This window comes from Dermacentor variabilis, chromosome 9 (assembly GCF_050947875.1).
Source record: "Dermacentor variabilis isolate Ectoservices chromosome 9, ASM5094787v1, whole genome shotgun sequence".
NCBI classification, from domain to species: domain Eukaryota; kingdom Metazoa; phylum Arthropoda; class Arachnida; order Ixodida; family Ixodidae; genus Dermacentor; species Dermacentor variabilis.
In genome coordinates this window covers 100,552,709-100,573,771 of record NC_134576.1, presented here as the reverse complement: position 1 = coordinate 100,573,771, position 21,063 = coordinate 100,552,709, and the positions used below count along the sequence as shown (strand labels likewise).

Genomic DNA, 21,063 nt, shown 5'->3' with positions numbered 1-21,063 from the left:
AAAAGGAAATTCACCGGCAGTACTGAAACCTACCGCGCGCTGTGACGTTTTTGCCACGTGTTGGGCCGGCACATCGGGTTCAATCGCGTTGTGGCATGCTCCCTCTTAGTATTTCCTTCCTCCATGCTTGCGAGAGCGGCAGCGGGCGTTGACGTGGCATCACGACGATGCATTCACTCCTGACGCAACGCCTCACGCGTTACTGAAACAACTGGTGTTCCCTTTCAACCGCTCTGCTCCGTGGAGGCGCGCTTGTGCCCTGCGTTCCGGCTCAATTGATACAATTGTATTGAAGAGGCCAGATGCTGTTAAAAATGTAATAATTGTCTACTATAGCCTAAGCGTCCTCTGCCGCTGGAAAGGCCACGGGTAGACGCATATAAGATAGGAAAAGCAAGTAAGCAAAACTAAGATAGAACGAAGTCACAGTCGAGCCACACAATGCTCACGCATTAGTAGTCAATTTTCAGAATTTCTGTAGCTGTCTTGTCTGTGATTGACCCTTTCAATCGCATAGGGCATTTAGAAGGTCCCAAGGAATTCTGGGCACTGAAATCCCCCCTCCAAAAAAAGATATGACTCTCCCGTAATCAAGAGTAGATGTAAGCATTAAACGGCTACCGGTAAAGCAGAGTGGTTGGAGATGCTATTGGCCACAAGCTTATTATGGGTATAGTGCATGTTTCGGAACGGCACATCCCACCACACCACAACACAGCACACGAACCTCTTTTGAACTGAGCCTCATTGCAAGTGTCGTCTTGGTCGAACAGCCATCCGCAGCGCGCCGGACGCTGGCGGCTTGGTCACGCAGCGTGGCGCCATCTCTCGAGCCGACGCAAAACTAGCGCCGCGGAACTTACGGACCACTGGCGTTGAACAGGCAACCTTGTTTCAGCGCCAAAAAAAATGACAATGAAGTGTATGGTGACCTGTGTCTTGCCTTTTGAACTTCGCTATGGGAAATGACAAATTAAATTTCATCGTACTAGGAGTTACAGATTGAATGTTATTGTCAACAAACATTAGGAAGAACTCGATCGGAAGCAATATTTTTGTAACTTGTTTGGCAGTAACTGGCTGATGTGGTCCTGCACGAAGGATTGGGGACCAGAGACCGCATTTTCGTAAGTTTTGACTGGTTTCCTGGATGATCTCGTTTTGTTCTCGCATCTTCCCCGGATGTTCTCGCTCGAGTGCCCAGATAGCGACTCTGACTTTTGGCTCAAGGTCAATTGAAGGTCGCCGACAGCGGGAGCTACAAACATTTCATGCTTAAAGCAACCCCTCTACGCACAGCGCACCCCAGGATGCAACAGCCGAACGCTCATCACAGTCCAACTCGAATAACACTGGAAATCTCACTGGACGCGCGGTGTACACGGGGCCTGCAGTGTCTCTATACGAAATAGGGACATCGGTCACGTGGTCACGTTGTAACGGAACTTGCGTAGAGTATCGGTGCCAGCTCTGTCAAGCGAAGCGTGCCACGACAAAGGAACCAACGGGGCAAGCAAGTCGCGATGCCGCAACAAAAAACTCCGAGAAGGAAGGAAAACGAGATTCTTGCTCTTCCCCGCGAACCCTTCAAGCGTCTGCGCGCCTGCGAGGGATCGATAAGGAGCGCCAGTTGCCTAAGCCAGCGTGGCAGCCCAACGGGACGCCAGTCGTCGCCTCGGTGATGACCTCGCAGAACCATTATAGGAGTGGGCTTGAAGCTCCTCGCCCCAATAAGGGATGCGCTCATTGCCTAATTTACCCAGCGAGTGCATAAAGTTCTCCTATTTAGGAGAGAGCCTTATATGCCCCATGAAGTGAAAAATCCGGTGTCCGGTGTTATCATCAGATGGTACCAAAATCCACGTTACCAAGTGGTGGTGTCACGTTCCCGGCAATGGGCATGCTGCGGCTGGTACTGCGAAATCCCACGGTGAACAGCCACGGCATCAGCCGGACGCCGCGTACCACGCCCGGAAAACAGACCTGGCCCACTCCCAAAATTTCGTTAAGGCGAATTAAAGTGGATTAAGGGGGATAAACATGGACTCAGACGGATTACAGTCGAATAATGTGGACTAAGATGGGTTAAGATTGACTAAGGTGTATTAAGGCGAATTAAGGTTGGTACAAATTAGAGCAAGGTGGATTAAGGGGTAGTTTACAAGTCCTCATGCTTTCGCCTTTAAATTACGTAAGGATCTTTTACTGATCAACTTTTTCTTTTGTCACTGCAGGTGCACTAAGTTAAACATTTTTGCAAATATGCTCTACTGGTTTCAGGTACATTCTTGGAACGATATTAGGGTGAACTTATCGGGGTAAAAGTTGTGCGGAACGATTGTATAAGTGATACGCAGTAACAGTTGAAAGAAGCTGATCGAAGGAAGAATCGACGCTTGAAGATATTTGATTCACATATTTTTCACTTAATAAGCAGGGAAAACCAGGGAAAGGAGGGAGATGGAAATTCAAGACGATGGGCAAAACCAGAACAACGGGGAAGCTGGAGCCAACGTTTTGACAAGTGGACTTGCCTTCGTCGATGCACTTGAAACGCGCAAAGTCCACTTGTCGAAATGTTGGCTCCAGCTTTCACCTAGTTCTCGTTTTTCTGAGTGGCTTAATAAGCAGACCAATTTTGTAAATGTGTTCCAACACCTTAGTGGGACATGCGTGGAACAAAATTAACAGGACACAGTGGACCCTAGGTAACAACGTCTACCATCATCATCTTAATTATGATGCATGAATGAATGCTCTTATTCGTAGCATCCAATTAGCGAAAGAGCGTCAGAGAAAAAGATAAAGGGCAGTTTGCTTGAGGACAGCCGGAGCCCAGAAACCAACTACGAAAAGACATCAAAGTGCGGGCGCACGCACTTTCTGTGATATAGTGACAAAACAATAATGCGACCATCAAAATGACCAGAAAGAATAACAATGACGGGATCATAAAAGATATTAAACAAAAGCGCACACGACATAAAGAAAAAAAATTATGTGCGCAAAGCGCATGTTTGAAAAAGGATATTCATGATCGTCGTCATTCTGTATCAAATCAACTGCTGGAAAAGGCTTCTCCCAGCGATTTCTAATTTGCGCTATCTTCCGTCAGCCAACTGCACTCTGTGTGTGGGCGAATTTCTTAATTTCCTAACACTATAGGGGTGTGCGACTATCAATTCTGAGGTAGAGTCGCATAATAATCGAATAGACACCCAAGCCGAATCAAATCAAATTGGATTTGGAATACTTTTCTAATACACTCTTAGGCAAAGTTACACCCTTTGGCTTGCCCCTTCTGCCACACAACAATAATCGCTATCTGCCTTGATGCGTTTCCTTTCTTTAACGCTGCGAGCCCGGTACTTTTCAGTAACGAACGTGGCACGCGCGTTATCAGCATAGAACAGTTTACACCCTTTGGAGTGCCCCTTCTAATAACGCGCGTGCCGTTCGTTACTGGAAAGTACCGGGGTCGCAGCGTTAAAGAAAGGAAACGCATGAAGGCAGATAGCGATTATTGTTGTGTGGCAGAAGGGGCAAGCCAAACGGTGTAACTTTGCCTAAGAGTGTAGTTTTCGAATCGTAAGCAGCCATTTGCACTACAGAACTGATATAAAACGATGTTAATATCCCAGTAATCATTGCGTTAGCAAGTTTCCGTCATTACATTCAACGTTATGAAGTGCTGTTTATTAAAAAGCACAAATTAAGCATCAGGAACAAAGAAGAAGTTTGTTCGCATACACATCACATTTAGGAGAGTGCGAAGGATTGCTGTAAAGCCAGTCAAGAAGAAATCTCTCAGCCATGCAGCCTGCTCTACGCTATATAAGTTCTCATGTTGTATGCGCATGTATATTCCATGTCCGTGGTGCTGAAATTTATCGTACAATTGCTCTAAGTTTGTTTCATTGCCCACAATTGACGTTTTGAAATGTTCGGACACTATGCGAAAATAATTCTCATTACCGAACAGTGGCTACTGTATTCAAAGGCCGAATCAAATTCGGCAGTAGTCTATTCATATACGAAAGTTTCAAAATATTTGCACACCTCTACGAAACACCTAAGAAATGACAGGGAACTACTGTCATCCACCCGACTCTGGCACGAAGCTACGAATGAAACACGGGCGTTTCTCGAAAAGAAGGATTGACAAAAGGTTTTTAAAAAAATGTCATCCTTGGCCGGAATCGAATCCGAGATCAAAGACTTTCAGTTGCGATTACGATGAGCCATCTGAGCTTCGCCCTATTTTCCTTTAGATGTCGATTTTTTTTTTCTCTTTGATGAAAATTCTTTCGCCTTGCCGATTTTTCGCACAACTGATTTGATGCTACCGCATTCCTTGCAGCAGTCGGCTACGTTTCGTTTCTAGTGGTGTCCATCACTCTAAGAAACAAACAGATTATCCGTTCCATGCACTACCAAACTCCACTCTTTATCTCCTGCTCTCATCTGGAATATCATCCGAATCTGTTCGCTCTCTGATGCCTACACTCTGAAATTTGCTCGAAGTTATGGCTTATTGCGTGCATTCCAGTACATTCTCAATTTCATCTTATTTCGGTCAAATATATGGATACTCCAAGCGCATTTCTGTTGTCGGTGTTGACTTCGCCGCCAGCGTCAGCGTGGGCGACACCGATGGCGTCTCGACAGTGACGCCCATACACGGAAAGATCGCAATGTTTTTTTTTTTTGCTCACATAATTTGAGGACAGCTTTCTACGGAAGTGCTTATTCTCGTACCTCACCCTACCAATTATTGCATGTGTTTGCCGAGAAAACAAGTCTTCTATAAACACAAACTTTCTCAGGCCGCTGACTTCGCGAAAACGCTACTGTTGTATTCGACGATTTTGCACTATACAAACAAATCCGCACTCGCCAGAAACGCATAAACCACTGGCCTGGTATTATATCAAAGGCAAATGCCCTGTGACGCAAATAGCGATTGGCAGTTTAAAACTAAACGTCGCGGCTAGTCCAGGTACGCGCTCACACAGTACGATTCGCCCGGCAAACATATCTGCCATGACGGGCCTTATCAGCATTTTCTGTGACAGAGAATCAAACTTAATTGCATACTTTATCACAGGACGCTTTTGAGTGACATACATGGGAGTGGGAGCGCGCTCGGTATCGTTATTGTCTGGATTCGGCATTGAAAAATTGATTATGAACATCTCAAAGAAGGTGTAATATTCTAAATTATCTTAGAAAGTTGGGCGAATGCGGCCGCCTCCACATTTGCCTAAAACGGCCCCCAATTTATTATTTATTTATTATTTAACCATACTGCAGGCCAATTCTCTGGCCCTAGCAGGAGGGGCATTTTCGGAATGACAAACAGTGAATAACAGCAATAAATTCTCAAACAGCAAAAGGGGCAAAAGCAACAGCGCTAACACAATGAAGCAATTTTCAACAAAACAAAAAACAAAAAAACAGACAGAACAGAACTAAACCAGCAGCAAATACCTACATTTATAAAATTGCAAACATCTATTGCTCACAAAAGAAACGTTCCAGTTCTGCCGAAAAGTCTTCGGCCTTGGTAACACTTGGCGGCAACTCATTCCAGTCTTTAATTGTTCTAGGGAAAAAAACTGTATTTGTAGAAATTATCTTTCGTCGCAAAAATAGGTCTCAGTGAATGTTCTGCTGTGTGCCTTGTTTTCCTAGTAGCAGCAGGTTGAACATAACTTGATTCAGATAGGGCAATTTTTCCGGTCATAAAATTGTGAAGTAACAAAAGTCTGTTTATTTTTCTACGTATCTCCAAAGTTTTAATGTTATTACGTTTCATCGGAGACGATGGTGAATCCGTCCTTCTATATTTTCCGAATATAAACCGTACAGCCTTTCTTTGAACACCGTCAAGTTTAATTATATCCTTCTTAACATGTGAATCCCACAGCGCATACGCGTGCTCTAACTTCGACCTAACACATGCGTTATAAGCTAGAAGCCGAACACTTACAGGAGCACTTCTAAGTTTCCTCTTAAGAAAACATAGCTTTTGAAAAGCTGACGCACAGATGTCTGAAATGTGCACACCCCATGAAAGATTACTGGTAAGAGTTACCCCCAGGTACTTATATTTATCAACCTCCTTTATAATGCTGCCATTGACGTGGTAAGTGAAGGTACTCGGACATTTTTTCCTTGTCACACGTAGAAGAACAGTTTTTTCCCCATTCAGTTCCATGCCCCAGTTCTCACACCAGTCGTGAATTGCCAGAACAGCTGCTTGTAGAAAGGCGTGGTCATTTGCATTCGAGATTGTTTTAAAAACCACACAATCATCAGCAAATAATCTGATTGAGACATCCTTTGGTATTACCTTCGTTAAATCATTTATATAAATTAAGAACAACAATGGCCCTAACACACTCCCCTGTGGAACCCCCGAGGTAACTGGCAGCACACTGGAAGAAAAATCCTGCACTTCTAGAAACTGTTGCCTATGATTAAGGTACGAGGAAATCCACCTAACAACAAAGCGTGGAAGTCCAATGCTCTCCAACTCAAACAATAATTTGTTATGCTGTACCTTGTCAAATGCCTTGCAAAAGTCCATAAACAATACATCTACTTGGCCAGTCATGTCAAGAACACTAAACAAATTATGCGATGTCGATACCAGCTGTGTAACTGTTGACATACCCTTTCTGAACCCGTGCTGATGAACCGATAAAACTTTATGTTCGAAGAGAAAGCCTTGTATGTGTTTAGCAGTCACATGCTCTAACATCTTACAGCATTGACTGGTCATTGAGACGGCGGTAGTTAGAAGGCAGAAGACGGCTGCCCTTTTTGTGTATGGGAACGACTCGAGCCAGACGCCAATCATAAGGTATTTCGCCCATTTCTAGTGAAAAGTTAGAGCTCTGTTAGGTACCAAGAAATTTGTTCGGCATATCGCTTTAAAAATAGGTTCGGGACACCGTCCGGTCCAGTAGCTTTACGCGTATCAACATTTAAAATCAATGCCAAAACCCCTTCACGCGTTACCCGAATGCCCTGCGGGAGGTCCGATGCGGTGGTTCGTGGCTCATATTCTTCATACTCAGAAAATACACTTTGAAAGTACTCGTTAAAGGTCTCCGCTGTGCTAGAAGGATCTGTCTGAATGACACCATCGACATTCAATTTGGACACTTCGACTTTTGTGTTCGCTAAGTAGCGCCAGAACTTAGAAGGATCGTTTTTAATGAACTCCGCAAGGCTGTTGTCAAAAATTATATTCCTAGCTTGCCTAACTTTCCACAACAAATCATCTTTAAGGTGTCTGGACTGCTCGGATTCTGTTTTACGTTTCTTCCTCCATCGTTTTAATTTCTTTTACTCTGAATTATTTCTCTGGTGATCCATGGATTTAATCTACGCTGACGGAGCGCTTTTAGTGGCACAAAGTTTTCGATACAGTGGTGAATAACATTACGAATGCGCTTCCATGCTGCCTCTATATTACTTATAGGACCGCATAGATGAGTATCCAAATAGTCTATTATGGCCACATCATCCGCCCGAGCGAAATCCTTGATAATTTTTATCACAGAAGCATTTTTTGCCTATCAGTGTCTTTAATCCATGAGTAGAAAATTAATTTGTGGTCTGAAATACCCTCCTAAACTAGCAGAGTGCCTCCGCCGAAAATGTCACTGATAAATAAAAGATCTAGGACGGCATTTCGTCTTGTGTTTACTTTCACGACTTGCTCGAGGTTAAGGCAAAGCATAATGTCCAATATGGCGTCTCCAGGGGTGGAGCAACCATAATGAAGCTCTTGCCAATTAATGAAGGGCAAATTAATATCACCGGTTATTATGATACTTTTTCCCTGAAATTGTAGCGCGTGATCGTACAATTGGGTCAAATACAAGTCATCAGTATCGGGAGGGCAATAAAAAGTGACAAGAACAAGCGTAATATCAAAGAATTCGACTCTCAAAAAGAGGCTTTCGTGGTTAACAATCTGGTCAAGTACTTGTACGTTGACCCCTTTTCGATCAATGACAGCTACGCCGCCACCACGTAAGCCTCTATCCCGTCTGTACAGCTGATAGGCTGGCGAAACAACTTCATCGTCTCGAATAAACTCATTCAGCCAAGTTTCTGTTTTTACACAGACATGTGGATCGTACAGCAGCAACAAATCTTCAAGTTTATCTAATTTATTCACAACACTTCGAGAATTCAGAGAAAGCAAGCGCAGCTGGCAGGGCTGTAGTCGCTAGCTAGGCGCAACCACTGCAAGGTTTCGGCAAACACTTCTGGGTTTTGGTACTGCTTTGCGTGAATGGGAGCCATCGTCCCATGTGTAAGGGCAGTCGTCAACCCAAAGCCTACACTCCTAGGCAAAGTTACACCCTTTGGCTTGTCCCTTCTGCCACACAACAATAATCGCTATTTGCCTTGATGCGTTTCCTTTCCTTAACGCTGCGAGCCCGGTAATTTCCAGTAACGAACGGCACGCGTCTTATCAGCATAGAACAGTTTATACCCTTTGGAGTGCTCCTTCTGATAACGCGCGTGCCGTTCGTTCCTGGAATGTTGCGGGCTCGCAGCGTTAAAGAAAGGAAACGCATCAAGGCAGATAACGATTATTGTTGTGTGGCAGAAGGGGCAAGCCAAAGGGTGTAACTTTGCCTAAGAGTGTATCGTGTACTAGAGACACCTTCTTTCCGGCTTCCTTATCAGTCTTGGCACTGGCCCAAAGTAGCTTACGCCTTCTGAGTGTATCTGCGCAGTAGTCATTTCGAATAGAAATTTGCGTTCCTTTTAGTTTTCTTACGTTGTTCTAGACCGCTTGCTTTTCCCTGTAATCTCGGAAATAAAGAATAATCGGACGATTGCGCTTTGGCCGGCCAAGCCTGTGAATACGAGCGACCGACAAGCAAGTGACGCCCATTTTATCTTGAAATAGTTCCTTTATAATGGTCGTCCGCAGGGTTGCTTCAGATTCTGCAAGTGTATCAGGAACGCCGAATACAATCAGGTTTGACCGGCGGCTTCTATCCTCTAGGTCAACTATTTTTTCCTTCTGCATGTGAAACATCTTTTCTATTTCCGCTAAGCCAATACCTTCGTTCAAAGTCTTGTTTTTTAATTCTTTTACTTCGTCTTCTAGTCTTGTCAAACGGGAACCAAAGCTATGTATCAATTTTTCCGTAGTCTCCAGGCGGTCTCTCAAGTGGGATATGTCAGCTTTAATCGACTTCTGACCTTCCACAATGCTTAATAAATAAGGTAACTAACATATTCGTTAACTAGCCCTCTGAGTATAGCTGTTATTAAAGGCAAAATATCTTCGCCTCGCCTGGGAACGCGTCTGGGAGAACACAACATTCGCTACGCTCACAGCCTTCTTGTCAAACCAATCTGTTAAGCCTAAAACATATACCTTCTACACGTATATCTGGCCGACCCTCACAAAAGAGCAGGATTCGCCAAAAGGAAAAAGGTATAATAATAAAACGTTATTCTGCACAATTAAACTGCCTTTGCATAAGCCCACAGAAGAATATTTGAACCTAAATAAGTAACGAAAACAAAGGCCGGGAAAACTGCGAGGGTTAGGGCTTTCAGAAGCGCAACAGAATTGAGAGGCTAAAATTGCCCGCTAGTGCTCTCATTCACCGCGGCATTATACGAACGTACACTGTTTTTTTTTTTCTTCGTGTCAGATTTGAGTACATAAGCTTTAGCTGTGGTGGCATAAATGTATACGTTAACCTAAGCTAAGCGCAATGCGGGGATTCGATATCCCTATGTGAATTTGATACAAGGTGCTGCTGTAACATATCTTTACATAAATTAGGGGTTGAATGTATTCGCTTAGACGGCACGAATAAAAAAGCGCCGACGTCGCAGCCAAAAGCTCCGGGGTGTTTTAAACTGCTTCGGATTTTCTCGGAACGCCAGACTCAGACGTTTGCAAAGCTTACTAACCGCATTCTGGCGCGAAAGCCACGGCGGTCTGAAGATTGCTTGGTTTTCAAAAGGGCTCATGTATTCACACTAGCATAAGCCTAAGCAAAATGAAGATATCAAGTGGTTTTTCTTCTCTTATGCGCTCTTAGGCATTTTCTTTACCTTCTCCACTTAACTTGCAGGGTAGCATGTGTTCGATTACTTCTGTTCCGGCAAAACTCTGTGCTTTTAAATAAGGAGTTTTTACTTAGTCTTTTGATTGGCTGGTTCGCCTTTGTATACATGGCTCATACTCACTTCGGAGGATAGGCCAAGGTTCCCATATAATTTTGTCTAGTTTAACGAAACACTCATGTATGATTTTGATATGATCACAAAATATGGTGCAACAACTTTTTATTAAGCTAGCAAAAAAAATTTGCTGAATCAAATAATCTTTTGCACGGCTGTGCAGACATCTATGGCAATATCCTAAGGAGGAGTCTCCTAGAAACTGAAAATTAGGAATGGAAAGGTTTAGTTCAGTGTGGCGAAATAGTCCTTCTAAAATAGCTTCCCTTAATGATGAGAAACTGTTGCTTGTTAAGAAGTTATCTGTCCTTTGATCATCACCACATAATGGGCATAGAGGAGAAAGCGCCGGATTATCTAAAAAAAAAGAAAAGGTAATAGTTTCAAGCAGATGCTCGACAACGCAGTATAGTGAAATGTGCTTGTATTCTTCTTGTATGGCAAAAGAAAAGTTCTAGTTCAAGGGAGTAGCAGGTATCGATACTACTATAAAATTTAGTGATGGGTTCTGTAACACTCGCATAACTGCGCGCCTCTTGAACCTAGTAGCAATTAGTAAAGTTGACGCAGGAAGTATGGAGAAAAAGGCCACTAAAAGCCGGTCTCAAACCATCTCCTAAATCTTTCCTTCATAAACATAATAGCTTCATTGCGATAATAAAAAATTACTAAATTTGATATTTCATGAATTATTTTGGAAAATTTAAAATTTTCAGCTGCGCACTATTAAACGTAAGATTAGAGCAAATTTGCGATAAATGTCGTCTCTGTGGCCAAGGTAGACAAAAGCATAAGAAGACACGTGGGGAAGCATGCTACATCACGCATACAGCCATCCCCGTAACCTCCCCGCCTCCCGCCCCCTCACCGGCCTTTTCCTGCTTAACAGCTCTGATTTACACCCACCAATGAGTCTTGATTTCGCGAATAAACTGCCTATTTGGTACTAGTGCCCAATTTGTGCTTTTCATAAGAACGCCTCATAAAGCACTATATTTGTAGACAGTTCCTAAAATTGTGAATATCACCACGTTAAAGTGGAAGTCAAGAATAAAAGACTACGAAAGGCAGTGAGCTAATAATAAACTATTTCTTCGGCCAACCGGTTTCTAGGAAAGCAGACAACATACAGATCGCAACAATTGTGGCCCGCATAGTCATCGTGTCGAAAGAAACGCGCCGAGTCCATCTGCTGTTTAAACAAGCAGCATGATTCATTCTAGAGTCATCGCGGTTACTCGAACGTTTTCGAGGACGCAAAACACATACAGTAAAAGAGATTTTGGCATAACTCACCATGGATTCTTCGTCGATAGAATCCAAGCTCATGACAGTCACGTGGAAAAGCACAACTGTTGGACGACCTGAGCAGGTAAGACAAGGCGCCAAGAGTCAAGGAACGTTCCTTATTCGTAATGACATAGTTTGCGAAAACCATGCGCTGCGACCGCCTGCTGCTTAAGTCAGCAGCTCTAGTTATCACCGTCTACTCTAAGCCCGCTGCACACTGAAGGCTTTTCAGTTAGTCAGTGGTACATAGCCTACGAACCAGCTGACGCGCAAAGTTGTAACAAACCCTTGAAATAACGAATAAATGGAGCGCCTTCATTGAAGGTGAAAACACAGGGAAAAGTGCAACGTCCACAAGGAAGAAGACGACCGGACGTTCTTGTGTTCGTTGTGTTTTGCGCTATTCTTTTCACCTTCAGTCATCTGCCAACTGGTAGCATTCGACCGTATTGCTTAACGAAGTCATCAACGCGTACGAGCAAGACCTGCGTCATGTTCCCTTCCTGTCTTTTTCTTTCATGGGAGAATAAACTAGCAAAGGAAAGCTAAATCGCGTCTTGATCTTTAAAGAGCGAAACAGGCATGATTGAGATTTTTAAGGAAAATTTTGCAATTATTTTTTCATCTTCACCGCAATTATCTCCGAATTCGAACGTACTACAGATCCCTCTACATGAGCCTACCGAGCTTGATTTTGTTTTATTTTTTACCTCTGGATAACAGTGTGCATCATCTTTAGAATCTCATGAGCTCGCATGACTTCTCTCATTCCATTTCTGGCTTCGGTAGAAATTGAGCACCGCTTGGTTCGAATTTAAACATGGTAGATTTAATTTAACTGCTGCTTTCTCACTTGATTCAATTGCAGTTCTACTCTCGGAAAAGCACGAGAATAGATCCTTTACGGAGAGGCTGTTTCCACAAGTTAATTCTTTTGTTTCCTTTAAATATAACACCATTCAGCAGTGCAAAGTGTTTTGTGTCCCACTTTGCAGCTGTGTTAGTTTATTTTGAACACTCGTAATGTTCACCTTGAGATCTGCGTGCAAATTTATCATTGCTGTCCATGGTTCGTCTAGCTTCAGTTGAAAGCGTAGAAGCATTTTATGCACTCACCTTCCTTCTTCGGCGGTGACGACCTGTCATACTGACTGGGGTCGTCAGGCAAGATGTCCTGTAGTGTCAGGTTACACCGACAGCTCCTGTCGGGATTTCAAGTATAGAAAACGCGGTATTGCGTTAGTATCATCGCAAATTACGAAGCACGCAAACTGAAAAGCTAGACGTATCTCGATGAACTCAGACAACAAAGTTTGTATTGTCACTCGCACACGATTAGCAGAAGCACAACAGTAATTTGGTAATTAGCTTAGGACAAAGCGAGCAGAATGAACTAATAACACACACGGGAGTGGGCAGACATTTAAAACAGAGTTTTACTTAAGCACTGGTAAGTGCTTTCTAATTCGATATATCATACCATCATCATCATGCATCAGCGCTTTTCTTCCGCGTCCCTTTTCCCCAGTGTAGAGTAGCAGGCCAGAGCAAGTTAGAGTTCAGGCCGGCCTCTCTGCCTTCCTCTAAATAAATCTTTCTCTGTCTTCTAATTCGAGCATACGAAAATTATCTATGTGACTTGTCTACTTGGCGACATTGTGGTTATTCGTTATTACACTTTGCTCGAAGAAAGTCGAGTTACACATTGCCTATGAAAGCAATGACATGTAATAACCTACGTGAAGCAAACCGATCGTCTTTTTAAATAGAACCAAGAATATAGCATAAACATCTGTTTTGATAGTTGTCCTGAACTGTTCTGTGCATGTAGCGCAAGTTAATATTAATTAGCATCAAAGAATCGTCAGTAAGGTTATCTGGTTGCCTATGATTATATCTTTTTTAGTGTTTAAAACATCGCCTAAGTTCCGAGGATACGGAAGCCCCACTTATCGTCGTGTGCATTGGATTGTTACTTAGACTAGAAGTTCCAGGTGATCGAGTGGGTTAGGCTTCAATTAATTGAACTTACACAGAGGCTGCCGTACTGTAAAGGTTAGAATATTAAGTTGTAGCGAGAACGATGAAATACAAGTAATATAAAATGTGATGAAGCACTCTAACTTTCGTTGGGCGAATTTGTGTCGAGAAACAAAAGCAACACACAAATTGCACCAATAATCGCGAGCATTTTATCCAGACGCAAGCGTAATCCTAAGGTATCTCACGGGCAGATGCAAGCGCTATATAACAATGAGTAACCGTGGATTCCAGAACAATCCTTAGTGCTAAAGTAAATTCGTGATTCTACGTATTGTTACATGTACCTCTGTCACTACCGAATTAAAGGTTTCAAATTCTGGGGTGTTACATGTCCACGCACGACCTGATTATGAGGCACGCTGTGATGGGAGATTCCTGCTTAATTACGACCACCTACGGTTCTTGAACATGCACCCAAGGAATGGTACACGAGCGTTTTTCTATTTCGTTCCCATTGAAATGCTGCCGCCGCGGCCTCGATATAATCCCACGACCTTGTGCTTAGCAGCGCAGTTATATAGCCACTAAGCCACCGAGGAGGAGGTAGCTGTATATTTGGTGACGACGCCAAGGAAATTTCGGGTACAGCAAGCGGACGTTGGGCCTAGTCATAACCCAATAACGACGAAAATTAGGCAACAAGCGGTGAAGCGAGAAGTAAACAAGCACATTCCTATTGAAAAAAGAAAAAGAAGAACAAACGCAAAATGCCCGATAACTACCGTAAGACTCGCATGACATGTGACAAAATACGCGATTTTATGAGTGAATTACGCGTTTCGCGTGGGATTCATGAAATAGGGCGTTTGGGAGCACGCGGGTGCTGTCAATGGCGATTCGCGGCATTGTCTCACCGTAGACAGAGTGCCATTCCCAGGAGGAGCGCGCCAGCGACATTTCGCCCCCTGAATGACGAGTCCACGGCTGCGGCGGCTGTGCGTCCGGCAGCTGCAGATGCACCGTGCCGACAGACTCAAGGCTCGCCCACCTCCACTGCAGCAGATGGCAGTATCTGCACCGGAAGCTGCACCGTGCCGACGGTCTCAAAGCTCGTTGACCTCCACTGCAGCAGACGGCAGTATCTGCACCGGAAGCTGCACCGTGCCGACAGTCTCAAGGCTTACCCACCTCCACTGCAGCAGACGGCAGTATCTGCACCGGAAGACAGAAGGGCGCCATCTATGTTATGCTTGCCACGTAGTCTGCAGGAAAAGAAAGGGCAGACGGCGAATGCCGATGATGAAAACTGGACGCTTCCGCTAGATGCGTTCTTTGCTTGTTGATACGCAGCATTCTCCCCGAAGGATATCAGGCGAAGAAATTTTTTTCTTATAACAGTGCAATGAGTAATAGCATCCCTTCCATTTATTTTTTCTCGTTATAATTTCGGTAACCTTACGGTAGCCTTTCCTGTTGCTCTTCTATTTTAGTGGAAGGCAGGAAATGTGAGATAAGAAGATATTGCACGCCGTGTTAGTATGTATACGTGCGAACTTTAACGAAAACCTCACTTAGCATGAGAAATGGGACCGTTGGCCTTTTTCTCAAAGGAGAAGGTCGAGGTGCAGTTCTTGTATGACGCTGGGAGGCGCCAATTCGTAGAACACATTTTTTTTCTCCTTTTGAGACTTGCCGCCGTCCTGCTCCACTTCTAAGGAGCAAAGAAGGGCGCACTGAATGCAGTGCATAGAAGCGACGCGGAGCTACGCGGAGCGACCTTACGGCGCTTATTTCAATTTACGAATTTTAACCAGGGACCTTGCAAGGAATATTGACTTGGAACGAATTCTGAGAATGGCACTGCTTTCGAGTTATGCGCAGTGAAAGTTGCCTTAAGAATTGACTGTTCCACTTACTTACTTAAAGAAATTCGGTTTTATGCATTCACGCACAAAATCCTCTGTACCGCAAATGAATTGCGCCGGTCACATTGAAAATTAAGATTTCGAACCTGATAGAGCCCTGAGCATTCGTTCCAAGTGGATGTGCCTTGCGAACTCACACCGGCTAGAATTCATGGATTGCATTATGAGCTGTAAAGTAATCTATCACTTAATTACCGTAATGGTTGCTATTATTACATTGAAAATTTTATTTTTCGTAGAAGTAATGGCCACCTCATCGAGTAATCTAAATCAACGGTTAGTATTGTGTTAACTACCACCAGCAATTTCCAAATGTTTGGTGCAGCAAAAGAAAAAAAAGGACGAAAATACCCTGTACAGTAGAACAACAGCAGGACCCTTCCCGGTAGCCTAGCAGACATGACGTTCTGCCACTCAGACGTAGGTCGTGGGTTCAGTCAATGTACACATGAAAACGTTTATACCATAGACGGAGAGAGCAATAGGCTAGGGAGCAAGATGGCAACTGGCACAGCAAAGAGCAGTACACCTGCCTACATTTTACAGAAGGAGGGAATAGAAGCGTATAAAACGAACGCAGGAAAAAGGGCAGTACAGATGAAGGAAAGAAGTACCTGACATATTGCAAAGAGTGTAAAAAAATTGAAGAGGCACTTGGTTATCCCTACGTGGATGAATTCGAAGGCACTGCGACCCCCGCGCGATGCCTATGCTCTTTCTGTAGTCATAATTTAGCTTTGCCCTAATTAACACCAAAGGTCGTGGCTTCTTAGCCTTTGTCGATCAACGTTTGGTCACGCTAACTCAACATTTTCCGCCTCATGAGCCATACATAGCTTGGCGTTAAGAATGTAAGGCAATGCTAACAATAGAGTACGTCAGTAGAAACAGTAGATACTGACAAAAACACGCAGCTGCAGAAAAGAAGAAAGTCTCGCAATTCGCACTAATTAAAAAAGAATATCAAAAATACAAAAATAAAAATAAAGAACGTTTTGTCCCTCGCAAAGAAAAGAAAATGTGCTATACGGAGAAAGCCAATTTAGCTTCTTGCAGGAAAGTAAGAAAGGTGTGTTTAAAGCCTCGTTGCGTCGAGAAATACAAGCACTCAAGTACAGACAATCTTCGATGTTTGCACCCTGAAGGTCATGTATAGCCCACAGTCTATCAGTTACGATTTGCGCTGCTCAAGGAAGGCATGAAACTCTAATATAATGTGATCAAGTGTTTCGCAGGAGCCACAAGAAGCCCATGACGGGCTGTACACATGTCCTTGTCGTTATACACGTTCCAACATCGTGATACATCCAATGCTCAACTTGAAGTGATCGTGCTTGGGAAAGGAGACGGATACTTCGACCACAAGCATGTACGAAGAGGAACCGATCCATTAGGAGTGTACCTTAGCATTCGAAGCACAATCGGCACCAGCAAAGCCCACCGCACGTGTCTTCAATGCGTATGTGCTGTAACACATTTCCTGAGAAACGCCGATATTGAAAGGAATTCATATTCACCGTAACGTCGTAGAAATGAGCGAACGCTATTGACTGGCACTTCTACACTGAGTGTCTCAGCTATGTATGTGCTGCTGCATTCGTACGTTGTCAGTAACCTATTAATACATTTCTTAAGGAAGGTTTCAACTTGAGAAGTTGGTATTTTATTATCGAATTTTACAGCGACGTTAAAGCAGTGAAACTAGTCCACAGTGAAGGTTGTATTAAAAGCACTCCCAGATATCCTGTGACTAAAATTACAGGGTATAATTCAGAAAGCTTTTCCTTCATAAATGGTGCTTGCCAATGGAAAAGACCTATTCAATATGAGTGCACAAGAACACCGTTGGTAGTAATCTGATGTCCCCGACAGCTATAGCGTAAAATACATGGGCCACGCTCTTTAGCTGCAGACAAAGCAACTTGAAAGCACGGTAAACAAATTTCGTAAGGACAATTTTTTCGCTCCTTTAGAATGCTTTACCCTCGAGGTGTTTATTCCACGTTACCATGATAGCGGGATCTCGATTGTTAAAAAAAATATTAAAAGAAGAACGAAAGAAAGAAAGTAAAAAAAACGTAAAACAAGCGGCAAACTAGCAGCAGCTATACGCAAAATTTTGATTATTGATTGCCCACACCTGCATTAATTTTACTGGTCCCACCGCGCCGGCGTCCTTTACATTTTCAATAAGAGTAGCTAGCACACTACGATAAATGCGAAGACGAGCCAAGGCCATCCCCATCCGGCCAGTTTCCATCAAGACCTTTTTTTTGTCTTCTATTGCGTTTCAGGTAGCAGAGCTTTTCATGTATAACAGAAAGGGTCATATGACAGACTATCTGCCAAGCTGCCCTTCAGGTATGACTAATATACCAACTCCTTTTCTTTCTTCGTTTGTTTGTCTGTAAGCACGCAGTGCTGTGCTCTGTGTGAAACATCCCAGCTCTTGCGAGGAGATACGTCTTGATCTCCCCATCAGCCAAGCGGTCTGGGAGCGATGGCACAAGGGGCTGCTTTGTCAAAAAGAAGATGCCAAAGTCTGCAGTGAAATGTTGCTTTCATACACCAATTTCACACTGCTAAAACATAAAGAGACCTTGATGCATCTTGTTACGCAAGGGCGCCAGGAATTTATTTTTTTCCTCACCATCCCCCTCCCTCCTCGCTTGTTTGCTTTCATTTACTGACTTGTACTCCACACGTTGTCTTTTGTTGTTTTCTGTTGTTTTTTGCTGCAGGAGGGGTGGAATGTATGCTGCACCGCATCATTTTTTACGTGTAAGAAATGTAATCAAAAGGGGTTAGATATTGTAAGTGTTCTAGTAATAATAATCGATATAATATTAATAATACTAATGATAAGCATTTCAATAAACATAAGAACGATTGGAATGGATATCTTTGACAGATCTGCCGAAGACTTTGATGAGTTTGTATGACAAGAACGCGGCAGTCCAGGCAATTCCTTCCGAAGCCCCATTACAGGACAAACTAAATGTTCCTTAACTGGGAAAGAAGAAACCATCACAGGCTTCTCAGGCAAGAATGTCAAATAAATATGCAGATGAAAACACATAGCTCCCAACAATCAATAATATAGAACAAGATATAAACAAAGTTACAATCAACAACAAAGAAAACTGCGCCAGCACCGCAGGTAACATAGTATTGCATTGATTTTGGCACAAATCGCACCACAAGAATGGAAATCGTGTACATGTGAAAATTCCTAGTTCATGATTTATTTTTCAGTACCTTCTTTAGTCCAGATAAATTTCCATGCACCGCTACTGAACTGGGAAGACTCGGTGACATAACAGTTTCTTTGCGCTTTCGCTAACGATTTCTCATAAAATAATAATTATGATGCATTCTTAATTAAGTGATAACAGGAGACACTTCTTCCTCCATTAAACCTCGATATGAATGTACCAATTACGGAGAATCAACAAACTGAAAGGGGGGGAAGTCTCGTGAAATGCGGCCTAGGTGCCTTTTCAAATTATCGTCAGTGCATATAGCGAAACGTGGGTGCCCGGATCGCTTTAGCGCCAACGAGTTCGAGTCGTTTGATCCAAGTAACTAACGAACAGGGCCAGCTGCACAACCGAGCAGAGACCCTTTGAACCATCCCCGTGTTTTTTTTCGCCAGTATTGTAGGGGACGCTATCTCGACGCGTTTACAACGGAGCGACTGTGAAGCGTTACTCCCACTATTCACGCGAACGTTGAGAGGCACAGCGCGAGTGGGACTGCCGCGTGCTTTCGCCGCTTGTGATAAGTGCGCGAGGAGCTTTCAAATGCAAATGGGCTTTGATGGCAGCTCCGTCGCGTTTTCGAACCCTAAGGAATGCACCCCGAGGTTCGCTCCAACTAATGGTGAACAAAAATTTATTCTCTTTTTCCTTATTTTATTTCTTTTAATTTTTCTTCATTTTTTTATGGCGGAGTAAGTAGATTTCCGAGCAGCGAAGGATACATGCGTGTTCCGCATCAAATGCCAATCAGGCAGCGAGCAACGAAACCAGAGTGGACATCCCGAATTTTTGCTTTGAAACGTAAATATATGATATTGATTATCTACAAAAAGGCCAAGCTTGTTTGTATCTCATTTAAATACAGAACGACTCCTTGGTGCTTTTTTTTTGTCACTAATCCGTAATCTTTGTTCCTCACGTCGTATTCTAACCAGCTCCTGGTTGTTGGTCAGATAGGAGTTCGTATGTCCACAGTAATGAATGCTGAAGGCGTGGTTCAGCAACGAAGCCTACGTGCAGGGGCTGCTACGCAGCCACGTCACATGAACACTGGTGATGAATCATCGCTAAGATGAGCTAACAAACAGACTCCTATAGTACTTCCGAAGAGTTTGAAAAGTCGCTCACATAGCTTCGCTTTCTTTGATGTATCAGTTGGTCAGGTTGGAACAGGTTTGTGAACAAGAAGGAAAAAGAATATTTTTACTACGCGATGTCATGGAGCAGTGTAAGAGTCAGAAAAGGACGATTGAAAGGAGCTCACAGAAGGTGTCGGGCTTGATGCTTTTTCGACATGCGAAACCAGCGCTATGGTATTGGAGGCGGGACAAGACGCGAAGCGGACAGAACTATATAGTTTAGTGACGTGTCATGTCGCTTACGTCTCCTAACTCTGACATCTCGTAATGTTAAGCGAAAGGCAGGGAGGGTAACCGGCACTAAGTCGGGTTATTTACCTCGCACTGGAGAAAGGACAATAAAAGCTAAGAGAACAAGATAAAATATAATATCTCATGTGCACTAGAGTCACCGACTCGGTCAAAGTTCTCAACGCTGTGTCACAGACGGGTGCACAGTCCTGTCGACTTTAGACATACCAGCACCGCGTATTTGCCATTCTATAACTATTATATGCAAGAGCATGACCTTAATGCCTTTTCCAATGAGAAATATCCCAACTGGAGCTGGTTTGCAGTAGCGCGGAGGGGGAGACATTCATCTTCATAGGACGGGCAGTAGTGCAGAAGGTGATCTATGCGGGTTCGTGCCACAACACTTACTACATTTGACGCTATCAATCATTCCTATAAAGAGAGTTTAAAATAATTAGGCGAGTATCGAAGCATAGTTATGGCATAGCAAAAACGGCCGTTATAGACTTCCCTGGAAGTCTAGTAAAAAAGTTTAGGTACGAAACTCCTATATGAAAAGTCTCCTTCCCTAGAAGTGTACCTTGACTGCAATACGCAATCTATGAACTTCAAACTGCCCCCACAATGAGAAAAGCGTGTAGTTCAACGAAAGCTGATGAGGGGTAACTAACGTTTTTTTTTTTAAACGAGCGGGAACGTGACTTTAAAAACTGACGGAGGAGGAGAGAGCGCCCTTGGGGAAGGTACAGCGAAGAGGAGAAAAACCAGCTGCTCGTCCTCGAGGCCTAAGCTGGTTATGGGCCTTTCAAGAAGTAGCGCCATTATGCAACACGGGCTACTGCTCGTCGCATGGCGAACAAAACGAAAGCGCAAAATTCGCCACCAGAACTGTGAATACAATCAAAGACTACGAACACATACACACTCCTGCAAACTACTCTGGGAAGCGCACAAGCACCTACGTGCAAACGCTATAGTTTCATAAATAAACAA

General features: G+C 43.6%; 1 protein-coding gene across 1 annotated transcript in view; it reads right to left on the bottom strand.

The window, feature by feature from the left end:
• Positions 1-21,063, bottom strand: part of HisCl1 (Histamine-gated chloride channel subunit 1) — a 114,141-nt gene that overhangs the window by 17,388 nt on the left and 75,690 nt on the right. The window contains exons 2-4 of the mRNA XM_075670270.1: positions 14,427-14,724; positions 12,646-12,731; positions 11,536-11,603 (exon numbers count right to left, since the gene is read on the bottom strand). Coding sequence (XP_075526385.1) covers positions 11,536-11,603; positions 12,646-12,731; positions 14,427-14,443 — 171 coding nt within the window. The 5' untranslated portion in view covers positions 14,444-14,724. The remainder of the gene's footprint in view (positions 1-11,535; positions 11,604-12,645; positions 12,732-14,426; positions 14,725-21,063) is intronic.